This window comes from Pezoporus wallicus, unplaced genomic scaffold (genome assembly GCF_028554395.1).
Source record: "Pezoporus wallicus isolate ANWC-B61680 ecotype Strahan unplaced genomic scaffold, APGP_CSIRO_Pwel_v1 contig_7011, whole genome shotgun sequence".
NCBI lineage: Eukaryota > Metazoa > Chordata > Aves > Psittaciformes > Psittacidae > Pezoporus > Pezoporus wallicus.
In genome coordinates this window covers 3,035,187-3,050,891 of record NW_026638234.1, presented here as the reverse complement: position 1 = coordinate 3,050,891, position 15,705 = coordinate 3,035,187, and the positions used below count along the sequence as shown (strand labels likewise).

Below are 15,705 nucleotides of genomic sequence, written 5' to 3'. Positions count from 1 at the left end.
TTAAGTTCATCTAGCTCTTTGGAGGTCAGGGAGCTCCTCAGATTTAGATCAGACCTCACCCAAAATATTCCTGTGCATTTAGAGACTGGTAACGTGAGGGGAAAATTCAAATTAACAAATTGTGATACTGTGTTTTACATGTTCGCAGCTGCCTTTCTTTCTTTGAGTGACATACTCCCGTGTCCACTGAACACGTAATGAAGAATGGCAGAAGCTAATCCAACCCAAAATGCACCATTTCTACTAGCTACAGGTGTGACCGAATGACCTCAAAATATTCAGACAGAATCACAGAGCATGGGGACCCTGAGACCCCTGTACCATCCTAACTGTGAATACAAAGGAGATTTTCTACCTCGTAGCATATAATTCAGGGTCTTTTTACTTTACTTTGGCTCTCATCAAATAGAAATGCAACAGGCTGCCTACTGTTCTCCCACTGAGAAGAGGTTTCACAAAGGGTGGGAGCTGCCTGCTGTCCCCCTCCATACCAGGAGCTCATTGCTGGTGACGGGGGCTGTGCCCCATGTGGATGGATGTATTACCTCCTCACTTGCCTGCAAAGCTCAACAGTTTGGGTTCCTTCTCTCTCACTCATATTTTTATAAGCATTTTTGCCAGATTACATTTAAATATGACCCTTTTAATCAGGTTACTCAGTATAATACAAGCAAAATTATGACCAGATGGATGCTGTTATTGCATTACCTATTTTTATCTCCACTGATTCTTCTACATATTTTACAAATCACCCTATTGAAAATGTGATAGGTTTATGTCAGTCACAACAGGACTGTAACAACATTAGCTGTACCATGAATTCAGCATGACATCAAAATTGTATCATACTTGACCTTATTTGATATATTCGTGCACTGAATCAGAAGCTCCGTGCTAAGCTGCATAAGGGAAGAGAAGATTCTTTTCTAACAAGGCATTCTTCTATATAAACAGGGGTTTGTGCTTTTAATGTTTGCTGTGCTAGTTCCAGCCATGTGATTGTATGTGCATAATAACACTATTTCTAGAAACTGGCTAGAAGACGTTCCAGCTCTCTGTTTCAAGCCTGTTTACAGCACCATCGGTAGCTGGAACAACTTACACCTGATAGCATCTGTTCTTACTAAAACCTAGTGAATTCTGGCATCCTTTCCATGCCTCTGCTTGGTGAGAACAAGCAGGGCAGAGAAGAAAACCTTTGCAAAAGTGGGAGACCTTGAAAAATCAGCAGCTGGAGAAAAAGGAAGTAGGACAAGGCTTATTACTGTTCATTTCCTCAACGTAATGGAATCCAGAACCTTCATTTGCAGTTTGGATGAGCTGCAGTAAATTGCCCAACTGTTCTCTTCTGTCAGAATAATACACTTGCCAGAACCTCATTACTATAAACTGCCGTAGTTCCATTGACTCTGGGAGAGGCAGAGCTAAAGTAGCCTTTGGGTCTTTTTTTCTGAGAAAAAATGGTCTGTCACTTAAAACAAAGGTCAGAGAATCAGAAGATATTATTTTGTACCCATTTTATCACAGATTTTCTATAAGAACTTACAGATAAGAGTAAAGACTTGGTTTTCAAAGAAGTTTTGCACTTAAATCTGCTAAATATGAGCAGTTTGAAGCTCATGTCAATCAAACGGTTGTCCATAGGTTCATAACAAACTGACTACTATGGAAGAAGGACTGAGTGTTTAATCTTTGAAAAAGTCTGTGCCTGCTTCCTTCATCCCTGCCAAAAGTAGGAAGTGATTTTAAATATAATACATGCCCAAGGAGCTTATTAATACCTACTTTACTTACTAGGAATCAACATTTTAATTACAAGACTTGCTTTCAAGAGGTTAAATCAGAAGTCTGGCTGACCATCATCTCTTTCTACCCCACCTGTCTCTGGTTTAACTTAGAGGAGTAATGAAGGAACAAATTGTGTGTATTAAAATTCTAAAATGTGAAACTAAATACATTGAATATTCCCTTTAAAAACTTCTTTGATTCTTGTTAATTCTCCAATATGACTTAATTCAGCTGTGATGACAAGATATAAAACCTGACAATTTGGCACGAGCAGTAACTACATTTCATTCAGATTTCTCCTGTGCGTTTAGAATTATGGATCAAATAATCAATGAAGAGAGCTTACTAACATAAATTTACATTCACTGTTACATATTACTTCTTATAACATGAATCATTACACTATTCTAAGAATTGTAATATAATATGTTCTTGGTATTGCAAACAGCTGAGTTGCAAATACAAAAGCCAGGAATTCTAGCATTAATTAAAGCTCCCCATCAAATTTTGTTCTGCACCTTCTAAGCTTAGTTAATTAAAGTATTTTAAAATCCAGTTTCTTACTGTGCAAATGCATAGTCAGCTGGTATCACTGAAGTGCTCAGTCTCCCACCTAAGAAATGCCAGCCTTTACAACAGCGGTTAAAAGCCATTGGAAAGAAGCAGCTTCACACTATTCTTACCAGAAGGTGTTAAAGATGAGCCCTGGACATAATCCTTTTTTAATTTTTCAACTTCCTAGTTGGTGAGTTGACCTTGACTGGCTGCCAGACACCCACCCAGATGCTCTCTCACTCCCCCTCTTAACAGGACAGAGGTAAAATCTAAGATTGAAAAGCTCCTGGGTCGAGGTAAAGACAAGACAGTGAGATCACATAACAATTACTGTCATGGGAAAAACAGGCTCAACTTGGGGAAAATTAGTTTAATTTATTGCCAATGAAAGTAGATCGGGATAGTGAGAAACAAACTAAAACACCACCTTTCCCCCTTACCCTAGGTTCAACTTCACACCTTCGTTCCAACTTCTTTACCTCCTACAACCCTAAGCATTACAAGGGGAGTTGTGGTCAGTCCATAGCAGCTCCTCTCTGCCACTCCTTCCTCCTCACACTTTTGCCCTTCTCCAGCATGGCTCCTCCCCATGGACTGCAAGTATAAACCTTCTCTAGTACAGGCTCCCCTTGGGCCACAGTTTCTTCAGGGCATTTCCACTTGCCCTGGCCTGTGGTCCTTCACAGCTGCACTGTGGATGTCTGCTCCACCATGGTCTCTCCAGAGGCTGCAGAGGATCCCTGCTTAGGCACCTGGAGCACCTCCTCCTCACCTCCGGTGCTCCCAAGACTGTTTTGGACACCTTTCCCTTCACTGATGGGCAGTGTTTTGTGTTTGTTTCTTGGTGCAGTTTCAGAAAGTCATAAGCATTATTGCTACAGTTTTTGTTTTCTTGCACATGATACTTCTAAAAAAATATACAGAAAACAGATCAAGTCTGACTCTGATGAAGCTTCTCACAGGACAGAGGGAAATTACTAAGGATAATTACAGCTGCTTGGAAACAAGATTCACTTTTTTTATTGACAATGCATGAGAATAACTTAGCACCCAGAGAAATACTCAGGACAAAGTTTCATACAATGGCTTCCTGAAACTACCTTTGTGAAAAGGAAGAAAAGGTGTGATCTCTTCACTTTTTCACTTATGGACTTGTAGAAATAACTTAGTACATAAGCCATCTTAAAACAGTAGTTGTCATATTAATTATTCTGAATTTATAAAGGGCCATTCTCTTTTCCCTCATCAGCCTTTCTCATTATCTTGCAGTGCAAAGTATTCCAATACATCATGGAAAACAGGACTAACTTCTGCCTATATACAATAGGCTATGAAACACTCTGATTAACACAGAAGTAATCTGCTTACACACAGAAGCATTCCCATTTAAAAGCAAAGAACCAGAAGGCATAAAGCATATAGCCATCTAATTAGCAAAAAATACTTTCTTTCTCCTCTGATTCTGTGCTAACGCCAGCACTGCTGAAAAGGTTGAGATGTATGCCGTGCACCTCAACTGTCTCTGCTGATGGAGAATTTGACAAAGCAGATGTGAACTTGATCTACTCACCCAGAAAAATGTTGTCTGCAGGAGTCTCAGGCATGTTTGCCACCACTCCAACGTAAAGGACATGCTGCTGCTCCTCCATGTGCTGCTCTCAGAAGACAGGGAGCATTGCTGCCACATGGGAAGGAAATGAGGTGCCATGATACCAAGTCTCCCCGTTTGTTCTCCCCTGTGAAGCTGATGAGGATGACACAGAGAGGATGCCATGGAGAACCTTGACACTGGTGCTCTTCCCACACTGGTTAACATCCTCTGGCCCCATGAATTGTCTGCACCAGAGAGTTGTGTTGCAATTTTGAGCAAGCAGCATTCAGGGCAGCTGTAGTGTCTGGCTTTTATGTACATACATGAATACAGTTCATAAGAGGAAACAGGACTAAATTCATCCTTTTATAGAGAGGCACAGAACTGTTTGCAAAACTCAATCCTCTCGGTACTATGTTGCTTTAAAGAAGCACCCACACAGCTTCCTCCCAGGGGCCTGTGTTAGGCACAGAAGGAAACAAACACAGATGAGATCTCCACACACTGAGAGAGTGAAGAGAAGAAGGCTGGAAGCCAGGAATTCAGCCTGATAGCAGCATGGATCTGAGTAAAACAGCAGTGCATAAGTATTTCACTTGGATGCTGCAAACAATCGGGTTTTTTTTTTAAACACATCTGTGTATCATACATACACTGGGCACCCACAAGAGAAGGTCTACACAGATCATAGAATCATAGAATGGTTTGGGTTGGAAAGGACCTTAAAGATCATTTACTTCCAGCCCCCCTGTTATGGGCAGGGACACCTTCCACTACAGCAGGTTGCTCCAAGCCCCGTCCAACATGGCCTTGAACACTGCCAGGGATGGGGGAGCCCCAGCTTCTCTGGACAACCTGTGACAGTGTCTCACCACCCTCACAGTGAGTGTGTATTTAATGTAAATCTACCCTTTAGATAAGAAGATAAATGTTTCTTGATAGCTTTTCTTCATTGGACAGTTCTGATTTCAAGATGACAGCAGAATTACGGTTTCCCCCACCACTTGCTGTTCAGGGCACATCCCACACTCAGTCCAGCTGCAGATGCTTTTTAATGTCAGTACATGGATCAATGACAGGACATGGTCCCCAGGGAACAGCCTGGTACCCTAACAGAAAAAAAAAAGGCTCGGGCAGCAAGGTATGCAGTGAGCCACACTGATGCACGACAGATTCTTCATTTCAAAGAGAAAAATCTGCATTCTTCAGAAAACAGTGTTCAAAAATTTAATCTTCATTCAGTTCAGTGGAGCAGCTTTATAATTTACAGCACCAGATAGAGCTAGAAGATGTAACGTGAAATATCTGAAGCAGTTCTTCCCCTGTATTAAAATGCACCTTGGGCAACAGAGCCTTAACTTCTCTTAACATATGTTTCTAGCAGATAAGTAAACAATTTGGACGTGAAATGAAAATTTTCAAGATAGTTACAGCTGGAAAACATCATCTCACATTAGACTTTGGCTGGAGTGCCCCACTGATACATTTCTGGGGTGGTTTGGCATAGCTGAAAGGAAACAGCTTCGGAAGAATAAAAAGCTTTTTGTGTATAAGTTGTTGGATCAGAGATAGCAAGAAGAGAGACATCATTTTTACTTCAAAATTCTGAAAGTGGCCTTGGTGGGAGGACTGAATCGCGTGCCACAGCATGTGGCTGGATGAGCTGAGCACCTCCATTCTCAGAGAAAAGGGAAGCAGAAACAGAGGAGGCAAGACTGGGAACCTTAAAGGTTCCTGTGCAGAGAAGAAATCCACTCAATGCATTGAGCTGCATTAACATTTGGCTTATAACCATAGATGAAACCTACAGCCAAGTGCACATAGAACTTTACATTTGATGGCATCCACTCAGCTCCGTGAGGCTTTGTGTGCAGCAGCAATCTGCAGGTGAGTGCTGAAGTCATCCCGACACCACCACTGCAACAGCTTAGCGGCACGTAACAGACCAGCAAGTCACCCCCACTGAATGTTAGCACAGTCAAAATCCAAGCGGTCTCTTTTCAAAGTAAACCCATGCAAGGGATACTAAGCCATTCTCTGCAGCGAGCTCCCTCTCTGCCCAGATCCCTGACACTGGGCTTAGGGAACCTGTGTTACAGACAAGAGGGCTGTGTGTCCTCAGGGGGACCTTTGCCAAACGATTTCCAAATGGAGAAGCAGGAACCTGTGTATTCCTACTTTGTGTCATTAGGGTAGGCAAAGAGTATTAAAATTTGATGGTCTGGTGCTATGAATGCAGTCACTGACAGCTTCATATGAATAGCCAGAGAAGTACCTGCCATACCCCTTTGCACGATGCATGTGTTGCCCAGAGCTGCAGAAACAAGCTTGCCCCTTGCCTGGATTTGTTCCTGCATCTGTACAAGCCAGGAGCATGCACTGCCCCTTTGCTGTGCTGCCAGACAGCTTTCCACCACCAAATACCTCTGGAAAAAGACCAACAGAAGTGTCTCATTCTTCTCTAGGGCCAGGTGCACCGGAAGAACAGCCACATCTACTGCTGATGGGTGGCACAGGTCTCCATCTTGCATTGCACTAGTGATCCTTGCCATGCCTGTATGGCAGGAGAGGAACATTCCTGCATTTCTGATTGGTTTTTACACAATGATATAGAATTATACCAAAAGCTTTTTATATAAACATAAGATTTAAAAAGTGAAACCCCAGAAGATGGGAAATATGAAACTGGTGCTGACTGAGCAACTTAAAAATCCCATCTTTTCTTACCCAAGTGCATACATTATTCTTCAGGATTTCTGCCTCATCTACTGCACTCTTTTGATATAGTCTTTTGCTTTTAATATTTTAAAGTATAGGCAAATAAATCTGGGATACAGCATTGTATTAACAAAGCCATTTTGTTTAGCATGAGCACAGTCTATCGTACAAAATGCATCTGAGCAGCCATAAGGGAAAACAGTACAGCAGTGACTCCATGTCCTTCCTGCACCCTGTGCAAGATATTTACTCATTCATCTCTCATTCAAACAGGCTAACAAAGATGATGTTTGATTTTTAAATAACTTCCTATACTCTTTCTGAATCCAAAGATGAATAAAATAATTCAAAACCAAAGCATGAATATATTTTAATCAGAAATTTAAATTTTATTTTGTTCCAAACTGTAGGGAAGAATTCTTAAGTGGCTCACTATTAGTTCTTTCAATAGTTCTCAACAGCTTCTTACTATACCACATAAGATTGCTGAAGTTATTCATCATGCATTTTGACTCACTGGCCAATCTGACAGTGACTAACAGTCTCTGAAAAAGTGTAATACAGCTAAAAAACCTGACGTAACTTTTAAACAGCTTTCTCTGTGATACTGACATAATCAAACAGCGTTTTACATATGTCACTCTGTTGCTGCAGCTACCTGGCCTCCTCTCTGACTACTGATAGGGAGCCTTTAAGCTTGATATGGACTTGATGTCTTGAGATTAATCTCTTGGGACCATTCCAGAGAAATCATGATTAATTTGCAATTCCTCAAAAATGAAGTAACTATTTCACATAAAATACTTTCCACATTCCATCAGGCCTGAACTTCCTATTCACAGCCTTTATAGAAATGACTGGGTTGGCACAGGGCCCTCAAGACATTTAGGAGAAAGCCGTTTGCACAGCAGGAAGGAACATCAAAATGATTTTGGATTCTCTTGTATCTTTTCTTGAAAGCAGAGAAAAGGTGATTTTTGTGAAAGCAAAAGTTGTATTTATTGTGTTGGGGTTTCTTTTCCCCTCTGGATATTTACATCTCGGTGCATCTAATGTTCATTTCTCCATACCTTCGTCAGGCTTGAGACTGACACAGTGAAAGCAAGGGACTCTGAGCCCTGAGACGTGTAGTTTGTGAAGCCAGAGTTAATTCCTAGCTAGCATGGCTGTAGAATTTTGTAAGGACACCTGAATATTTGATAAAGACTTCAACTGTTTTGATGGTACAGTCTACATCCCTGCTCATAGCTAATATCATCTGAAAGCCTCTTTTGAACTGCTTAGACTCTTCCTTGGGGAAGAGGGAAACATCATGCTGGAACAGACATGATGCAAGAGAACAAGTCAGGCCAATTCACAGGGGTTGCTGCATTTGCCCAGAAGCTACAGCCTAGTGAAAACATATAACCACCTTGACAGTGCACATCCTTCTAGAACTGGTACAAATAACAAAATGTTTCTGTATTCAAAATACGTATACTTACAGGGGCATAAGTGTCATAGCGGAGTAGTCTGTAGGAGTGCCAAAAGGGGGGGGGGAAATTGAAATTCTTCTCTATTACCCTTGCTAAGGCCTACCATGCTTGATCTTTAGCAGAACAGCACCCTGCTGAGCAGATGCAAAGATTGGAGAGGACATGGCAAACCATGCTGAAAAGATGCTCAGAGAAATCTGAGCAGTGAAAAGGCACTTTCAAGGGCCATGCACATTGGTTGGCTCTGAAGGGCTTCTGGCTAAGGTCAGATATCGCACCTAAAATCTGGCCACTACCCAGATCAGGAGAGGAAGGCACGTGCTCTGCGTCTTCAAAGAATCCTCTAATATAAGGGAACATCTCCAGCGTTACCTGCTTTGCACTGCACATCCAGGGCTGAGCTCCAAGCATGTGCAAGCCATTCAGGACATAAAACACCTACATAAAAGTTGCTTAGTTACACACACCTATGCCTCTGTAGCAGCAACACTTAGCATTTCAAACTACTAATTTCCAAACGATCAATACAAATCTTCACCTAATTTGCAAACTATAAGGAAATTTCAAAGTTGTGATGCAGTGGGCAGAGGTCGGGGGTGATGGCACTCAAGAGACCTGGAGTCACTCCCAGCTTTGCCACAAGTTTGCCAGCAAAACACTTCAGTTATCTGGCCTTGGCTTCCCCAGTCATAAAATAAAACTAACTGGATGTGCTTTGTGAAGTACTCTGAGCTCTACTGCTTCAGAATATCAGTGTTGTTAGTATTAATTACAATTCTTGTTCAAATATGAAAGTTCATACTACATGAAACAAAGCAGTAAGGAAACTAGTTCAGTATAACCTTCCATCACATGGCAGACCCCCAAAGCACCAATTTCCATGGATTTGCCTTCTAATTACATGATCCAAGAATATAAACTGTGTGTATGAATATCAGCTGTATGTATGAATACATAACAGCTTTTCTTCTCAGTCTGTCTTGCAGAATCATGATAAAACCAATCTATAGAATCCAGCTTCCCCTAAAGACAGCACAATTCATAGTAGCTGTTAATTGCTAAATCGTTCTGCTGCATTACAAAATACAGAAGTAGTGTTACTATAGCTAGGTAAAGCTATAACAAGGCAAGACTTGCAAATAGAAGGAGCATCATTTGATTTACCTGTTTAGAGACATAGCTGTAAGCCCAGATGCACGGGCCACTTGCTATTCATTGAAGGAAAGCAGAGTTAGAAACCTACCAGCTTTCATGTGCACTGTCATGAACCAAGAAGGCCAAAGCTCTAGGGTAGGAGAAGACACTTAACATTAAAGAAGTAAGCAACTAAGTAATACTTAAGATACGTTGGGCTGACATACAGACTGCCATTAACTGCAGAAACAGCAGTGGCAGATTAGGCAAGCCTAATTACTCACCTGGGGATCTGGCTTGCATGCTAAGGACATTAATGACACATCTCCCTGGGAGGGGAAGTGGAGGTGATCTTTACTAGAAGTGAGTGGCAGCAAGCACCATATAAACATTCCAGCAAGACTCTTCTCCATTGCTCATCCAAGGGCGACAATAAATTCTTATTTCCAAACTTTTTTCTTCTTTTCTTACAGCTACCTAAAGTTGTTCCTTTAAAACAGCAATTTCTTTTTCCCCAAACCTTCGATCCACTGCATACACAAGTGTCTTTTCCTGCTTATTGTGTCCAAAACATATAGAACTGAAAATCCTGTATTACCTACAGTGTAGTGAACGGCTCTTACTATATTTTAGCATACTTGATCTTTAAAAGGGAGACAAAAGAAAAAAAAAAAAGCATTGTGTTTTTGTAGGTTTTGGTTTGTTTGATTTTTTTATCCCAATGATTTTAAGGTCTCAGTGAGGTACCACAGGATTCAGGGCAAACTCTGTCCCTTCTCCACCTGAGAGCCAAAGCAATGCCTCAGGATCTGTGATAATGCTTTTAGCAGAAGTGTTGCTTGGACATAATGGCTGTGAGAAGTTTTGCCACTCCTTTATATGTGGGTAGAACAAGGAGTTTCACATACTTGCTCACGCAAAACAAGTCCTGCTCTGTATTTTTGTAGGTACTTCTGCACTCTGACTGTCACTTCCACCTACTCAGCATTGCACCAGGACCTCCATGCCACTTAGCAATATGGAAGGATGGCTGGTCTTGAACCCCAGCCAGAATCAATGTGCTGTAAACATAATTTTCCTTGAAATAGACCAAGTTTGCACGTGCAGATCCAATGGCAGAACATGGGAACAATTTCAATGCTAACAGAATTTATAGTTGTCCTCTTTTAAACTTCTGATGGCGCAGTCTGAAAGCCCAAAGGGAAAAAACACTAGAACATGTAACTGTAAAGAGCCTGATGGACTCAAGAAAATAAGCTCAAAACTGATTCTTAGAGACCACTTCTAACTGGATCATATAACTGATTCATATTCCCCAGTGTCTGTGCCATCCTTCTGCTAGTTTGTGTCTTGATACAGGTGAAGCTGTAAAGATAACATAAGGAACCTTCTGCATTATTAGAGGAATATGAAAAAAAAAGAAAGAAACTTCAGCAGCCCTATCAAATACTCATTCCTCTACCTGAAATGAAAAAGATGATTATTTGGAGTAATGAAGCAGTTTTAATTTTGAATTTTGATTTTGCTCAGTGAAAGCAAATTCACCATTTGAAAGCTAATTGTTTTCTAGGTAATACTATAGTACCTTCAGCAGAAAAAGAAAGAAAAAGAGAGGGAAGGGTAATAACATTCCCACTGTAAAGCTTTCCCCAAATCATAAAGTCATTACTGCAAACTAAAATCTGAAGTCAACCAAAAACTAGGACATACTGGGCTTGCAGGTTGCAGATCCAAAGCTGTGGAGTAAAACTAATCAGTTCTTGGATAGGATTTTTTTTTACTGCAGTACAATCTATAGTCTTGTTGGTCAAATCAAGCCCTTCTGAGAAAAGAAGATTAGAGACAGTTGTTTAAAATACTAGGAGGAAGCAGGATTTAATCTTTATTACTGACCACGATATACAAAAAGACTGTAATGAAAAAGCAGTATTGAGGTTGTACTTGTGGCCTGAATGAAAGATGTTAAGTGAAGACAGGGCCATATGCCTTCATAAACACTTTCCAAACACAGTTTTTGCCATGTCACACTGATGAAGCCCAAATATGTATTAATATCATTCGCTTCACAAACAAAATCTCAGAGTTGACAAAAAGTAGCAAATTTGCTGGGAAATTAATTAGGTTTTTGTCTTTTTTGTCATTCTCACAGTATGGGAATGGCAATGTCACACAGGAAGAAACCTCACAGCTGTAGCCCTGCTTGGGAAATACAGACATGTATTTTGAAATATATATTGAAGATTTCAACTCATTACAAAATAATAATTTGTAAGTTAGGTTGACTTACGTGTGTCTGTTTGAACCCTGTATTTCTCAGTTGGAGAGAAATATTATGGGGCTAATCCTGCATCTTTGAAAATGCAATTCACTACACCATCGGGACTTTTGCTTAAGTAAGGAATAAATTAGTGCAGAGCATGAGCCCGTGCTTAAATATTCCATTTAACTACAGAAATACACAAATTACTGAAAATTACTTCTGGTATGAACTCAAGGGTATCTATTTCATCACCTAAAGCAATTTCTATGAAACCTAAAAATTATTCATTTGTTCATTTGCAGGAGCTGTTAATTTTAGAGATTAATTCCAAGATTCATCCAAGTATAACTTCCTACAGGTATTTGTTGAAAACTGGCACGTTCTCTTTTTCATTAACTCCAGTGATATGTTAATAACTTGCGTAGTTTCTCAACTATTGGTTAGTTCTAATCCAGAGTGTAGCTTGAATGACTAACATTTATAAATTTCCATGTAATATTGACGAAGTATAATCTTATAACCCACTAAGAAGTTTAAATGGCCTTAAGGACATACAGTAAGATATGAGAAAGCTCTGCAGTATTAACAAATAGATTTTGTTGCTGCTAAGATTTCAGTGCTTTGGAAGCTGTTTCTGCAACTCAGCACCTGTTTGTCTTTATTTCTATTTTTCCTTCTATTCTTTGAGTTAATTTATTTTATACAAGTGGTACAAGCAGGATAGACAAGAAGTTTAGGTTGACACGGTGTAAAAACTAGGAATTCATTGGTATTAAATCAAAAATACTAGGTCCATGAACTTTAAATATGCCCTTATATAATATAGCCTACCTGGTTTATGCATAGATAAAGATGGTATTAGTTCATATATCAAGGAACAGCTTTTTAACATGAGCATGAAACAAATACTCAGTAAGACAATAATATTTAAGTATTGTACTACCTGAAATGGAAAACTATATCTTATTTCAAAATCCATGGGTTTTATTTTAATGAGTTAAATTACTGGTCATCTTTAAATCCCTCATTTTCTTGATTAGACGGCTAGTAGCATTAGCTAGATGCTGAGAAATAGCTAGAATTCCTATTGCTTGTGTGTCCTTTCTCAACTAATTAAATATCAACAAGATAATCCATTTATTTGCATTATAAGCCAGAAAAATAATAATTAAGAAAAAAAAAAAAAGAAATCCAGATCACTAACAGTGGAAAATGCAATTAAGCTACTCAGGTGCAAACTGCTGCACCATTGTACAGCAGTGCTTTTCTTTCTTTAATTAACCAAAATGTGAAGAAGAAAATCTGATGGCTTAATAGCACTTTCCTCACTGTCAGAAATGCTTTGGCATGATTTTTTATGTTATCAATAAGTGTTGGAAGAGTTACTGTCATCACTTCTGTTTGTCACCTCTGTGAGTGACAGATTCCACAGAGAAACTTGCTGCTCTTTAGCAGATGTGAAGGATTAATATTTTATAACATCATTACCTTTTAGGCAGGATAACTATGGTAATAAGAATACACTTAATATTTTATGCATTCACAGCCATGTAACAGACAAGGAGCATTTATTCTCCTGCAGCATTGCTCTGGATGTGTATTTGGTTGCTGTGACTGAAAGCTGGGCAGTTTGTCATACTTACCATTTTTTATTTTGTGGTGGAAGTAACAGAGCTGAATCAGTACTAAGGTACCATTGCTGCATGCACTGATGGAGTGAATCCAAAATAGAGATACACACAGATCTTGAAGCAGAGAGTCTACAAACCACGCAGAACAATTTTAGGGAAAAGCAACGTGGGCAACTGCCTGGGAGTCTTGCTAGACCAAACAGAAGCTGCAAAGCAAGTTACGTTTTGCTTAAACAGGGAAAGTGACAGAATCAGGAGTGCACACCCTAAAGCTCTGCCTGAGTCCCTGCATTGCTGATGCCAGCGGTGAAGCCAAGGTTTCATCCTGCACAGACCTAAGCATTTAGACTATGTTCAAGCAAATTTGTTTCCCTTTACACCCTGGTATGCTCATTTTTCCTTCAGAGACTATTCCCATTGAAGCTAAGCAAGTTAAGGCTGCCTAGCAGCCATGAAGATGCTCGTGTATTTCGAAAGCATCCTGCTGTACCATGTGGCTAAGTTATCTGAACAGTTTACTTTCTTCCACAAGTTTTGTTGGCCCTGAATTTACCCATCTGTAAGAGCTCTGTGTTCTATGTGCTCCATGCTCGTGCACAGATATTCCTCTCAGCTTCAAATGTGGCACAGTTACACTGTAGGGGTGAGCAAAGAAACAGCAAACTTCACCCATGAGAAAAGAGTATACACTGATTATGAACAGTTATGAACTTACAGATTTTTGGCCATAAGGTGCTCAGCGCCTTCAGTTTTTCTTCCCCACTCCCTCCCTCCCTCCCTCCCTCCCTTTGCCTTTGCTCAGCACTTTGAGGGACTGCACCCCATTTATTTAAATGTTTCATCCATCGGGTCCCTTGCTCTCTAACCCTGTGAGGAGCTTTCCACATGATGTTTAAAGGAAGACTCGTGAGGAAAGCTGAGCAGGGTTAACACTTGCCAGATCAAAAGGGATCAATCTTTTACTTTGCTCAGGAACTTCTGTTTCTGCTTCATGTTCAGTGCTCGTCAAGCGAGAGAGGGATAGGCAGAGAAAACAACTGTGACAGATTCAGCCTACATCTTTTCCAGTTTTTCCTAACCCCTAACTCTTTCGATACTTTGTATTCACCGTCTCACTTGACTGACACAAGAAACCCACTGTAGGGAGAGAGGCTTCCTGTGCACTGAGCCCCGTTTCCATGGTGCGGAGTTTTCTACTTAAAAATAAATTCCTGTTTTCTGGGGCTACACGTACGTACAGCACTGGCGAAGCTGCCCCCACTCAGGACTGGGGGCCGAGGGCAAAGAAGATCAACACGTCTCCCATCCCAAAAGGCTGCCCTGCTCAGGCTGCAGCCGCTCGCTCTCCCCTGCGGCGCCGGGAACCTCAGCACTTTTCGGCACGCATTTTAAGGTCACTGACCCATTCCTGCGGCCCCGCGACGCGGGGAGCCACGTCTGACCGGGTTTGGCCGCGCTTTACACCCACGGCCGCGGAGCGCCTGTGCGGTGACACCCTCCTCGCCCACCAGCTTCGGAGCTGCTCCCGGGATGCTCGCCCTGGACCCTTCCGCGAACCCGCTCCGCTGGGATCCCCGCATCCAACTTCCCGCGTCCCGCCACCGCGCACCGAGGCAAACTTTCGGGAGCCGCACCCGAGGAGCCCGGCAGCGGAGCGAAGCGGGGGGGGCTGCGCCCGTCTCCCCGAACAAACGCCCCGCCGAGGAAAGCCACGGGCTGGGGACAGCCTGGCCGGCGTCGCCCGCAGCCCGAGACCCGGCGCTGCCGGTCCCCGCGGGCTGCGCTTAGCCGCGCGTCCCGCGGGAGGTACGCGGGTCCCGCTGCCACTAGACAGCACCGGCGCAGCGCCCGGGGCAGGAGAGAGAGGAAGAGCCCAGAGGCGGCAAGTCCCCTGCGGCGTTCCTGGTCCCGGCAGCGCGAGCCGGTGGTGTCCGCGGAGCGGAGTGCGCAGGGCCCGCGGGCGGCACTCACCGATCCGCAGCACTTGCTGGCCGCTCCGGGGCAGGCCGGCCGAGGCGCAGAGCAGCACGAAGAAGAGCCCCCCGCCGCTGCCGCCCAGGGCCGGGCGCAGGGGCCACCGCGGGCTGTGGGCACTCGCCATCCTCCGCGCCCGCCTCAGTTCATGCCGGGCTCCGCGAGTGCGGGGCGCGGGCGGCTACCCCCGGAGGGGCCGTCTGCGCGCCGCCGCTCCGCGCCGTCCGCCCATGGCGCGGGGGCTCCGCGCCCGCCGCTACCGCGCTGCGCTGCGTCGCTGCCCTCGAACCCCGCCGCCGCCAGGAGCGGAGGGAGGGACGGGAGGGGGCGGCTCCTCCCGCGGGGCGGCCCCGGGCGGGGCGAGGCGGCTCCGGGTGCTGACCGAGAAGGGCGGTGTGGCGGGGCATCGCGCACGCGGAGGGACACGCACACGGACTCGCTCACGCACGATACAGCCCTACCGCTCCGCAGCACGGCCAGATCCGCCCTATGCAGGGCAGAGACAGGGACGGGGACAGTGGCAGGGACGGGGACTGTGGCAGAGCTGCAGCGATGCCCCCGGTCCCGCCAGCCGAGCGC

General features: G+C 43.2%; 1 protein-coding gene across 3 annotated transcripts in view; it reads right to left on the bottom strand.

Annotated features, from left to right (window-relative positions):
- Window positions 1-15,421, bottom strand: part of GRIK1 (glutamate ionotropic receptor kainate type subunit 1) — a 168,532-nt gene extending 153,111 nt beyond the window's left edge. For all 3 annotated transcript variants that reach the window (XM_057410183.1, XM_057410186.1, XM_057410185.1), the window contains exon 1: window positions 15,124-15,421. In XM_057410183.1, the coding sequence (XP_057266166.1) occupies window positions 15,124-15,253 (130 nt within the window). In that variant the 5' untranslated portion in view covers window positions 15,254-15,421. The remainder of the gene's footprint in view (window positions 1-15,123) is intronic.
- Between the last annotated feature and the right edge of the window lie 284 nt (window positions 15,422-15,705).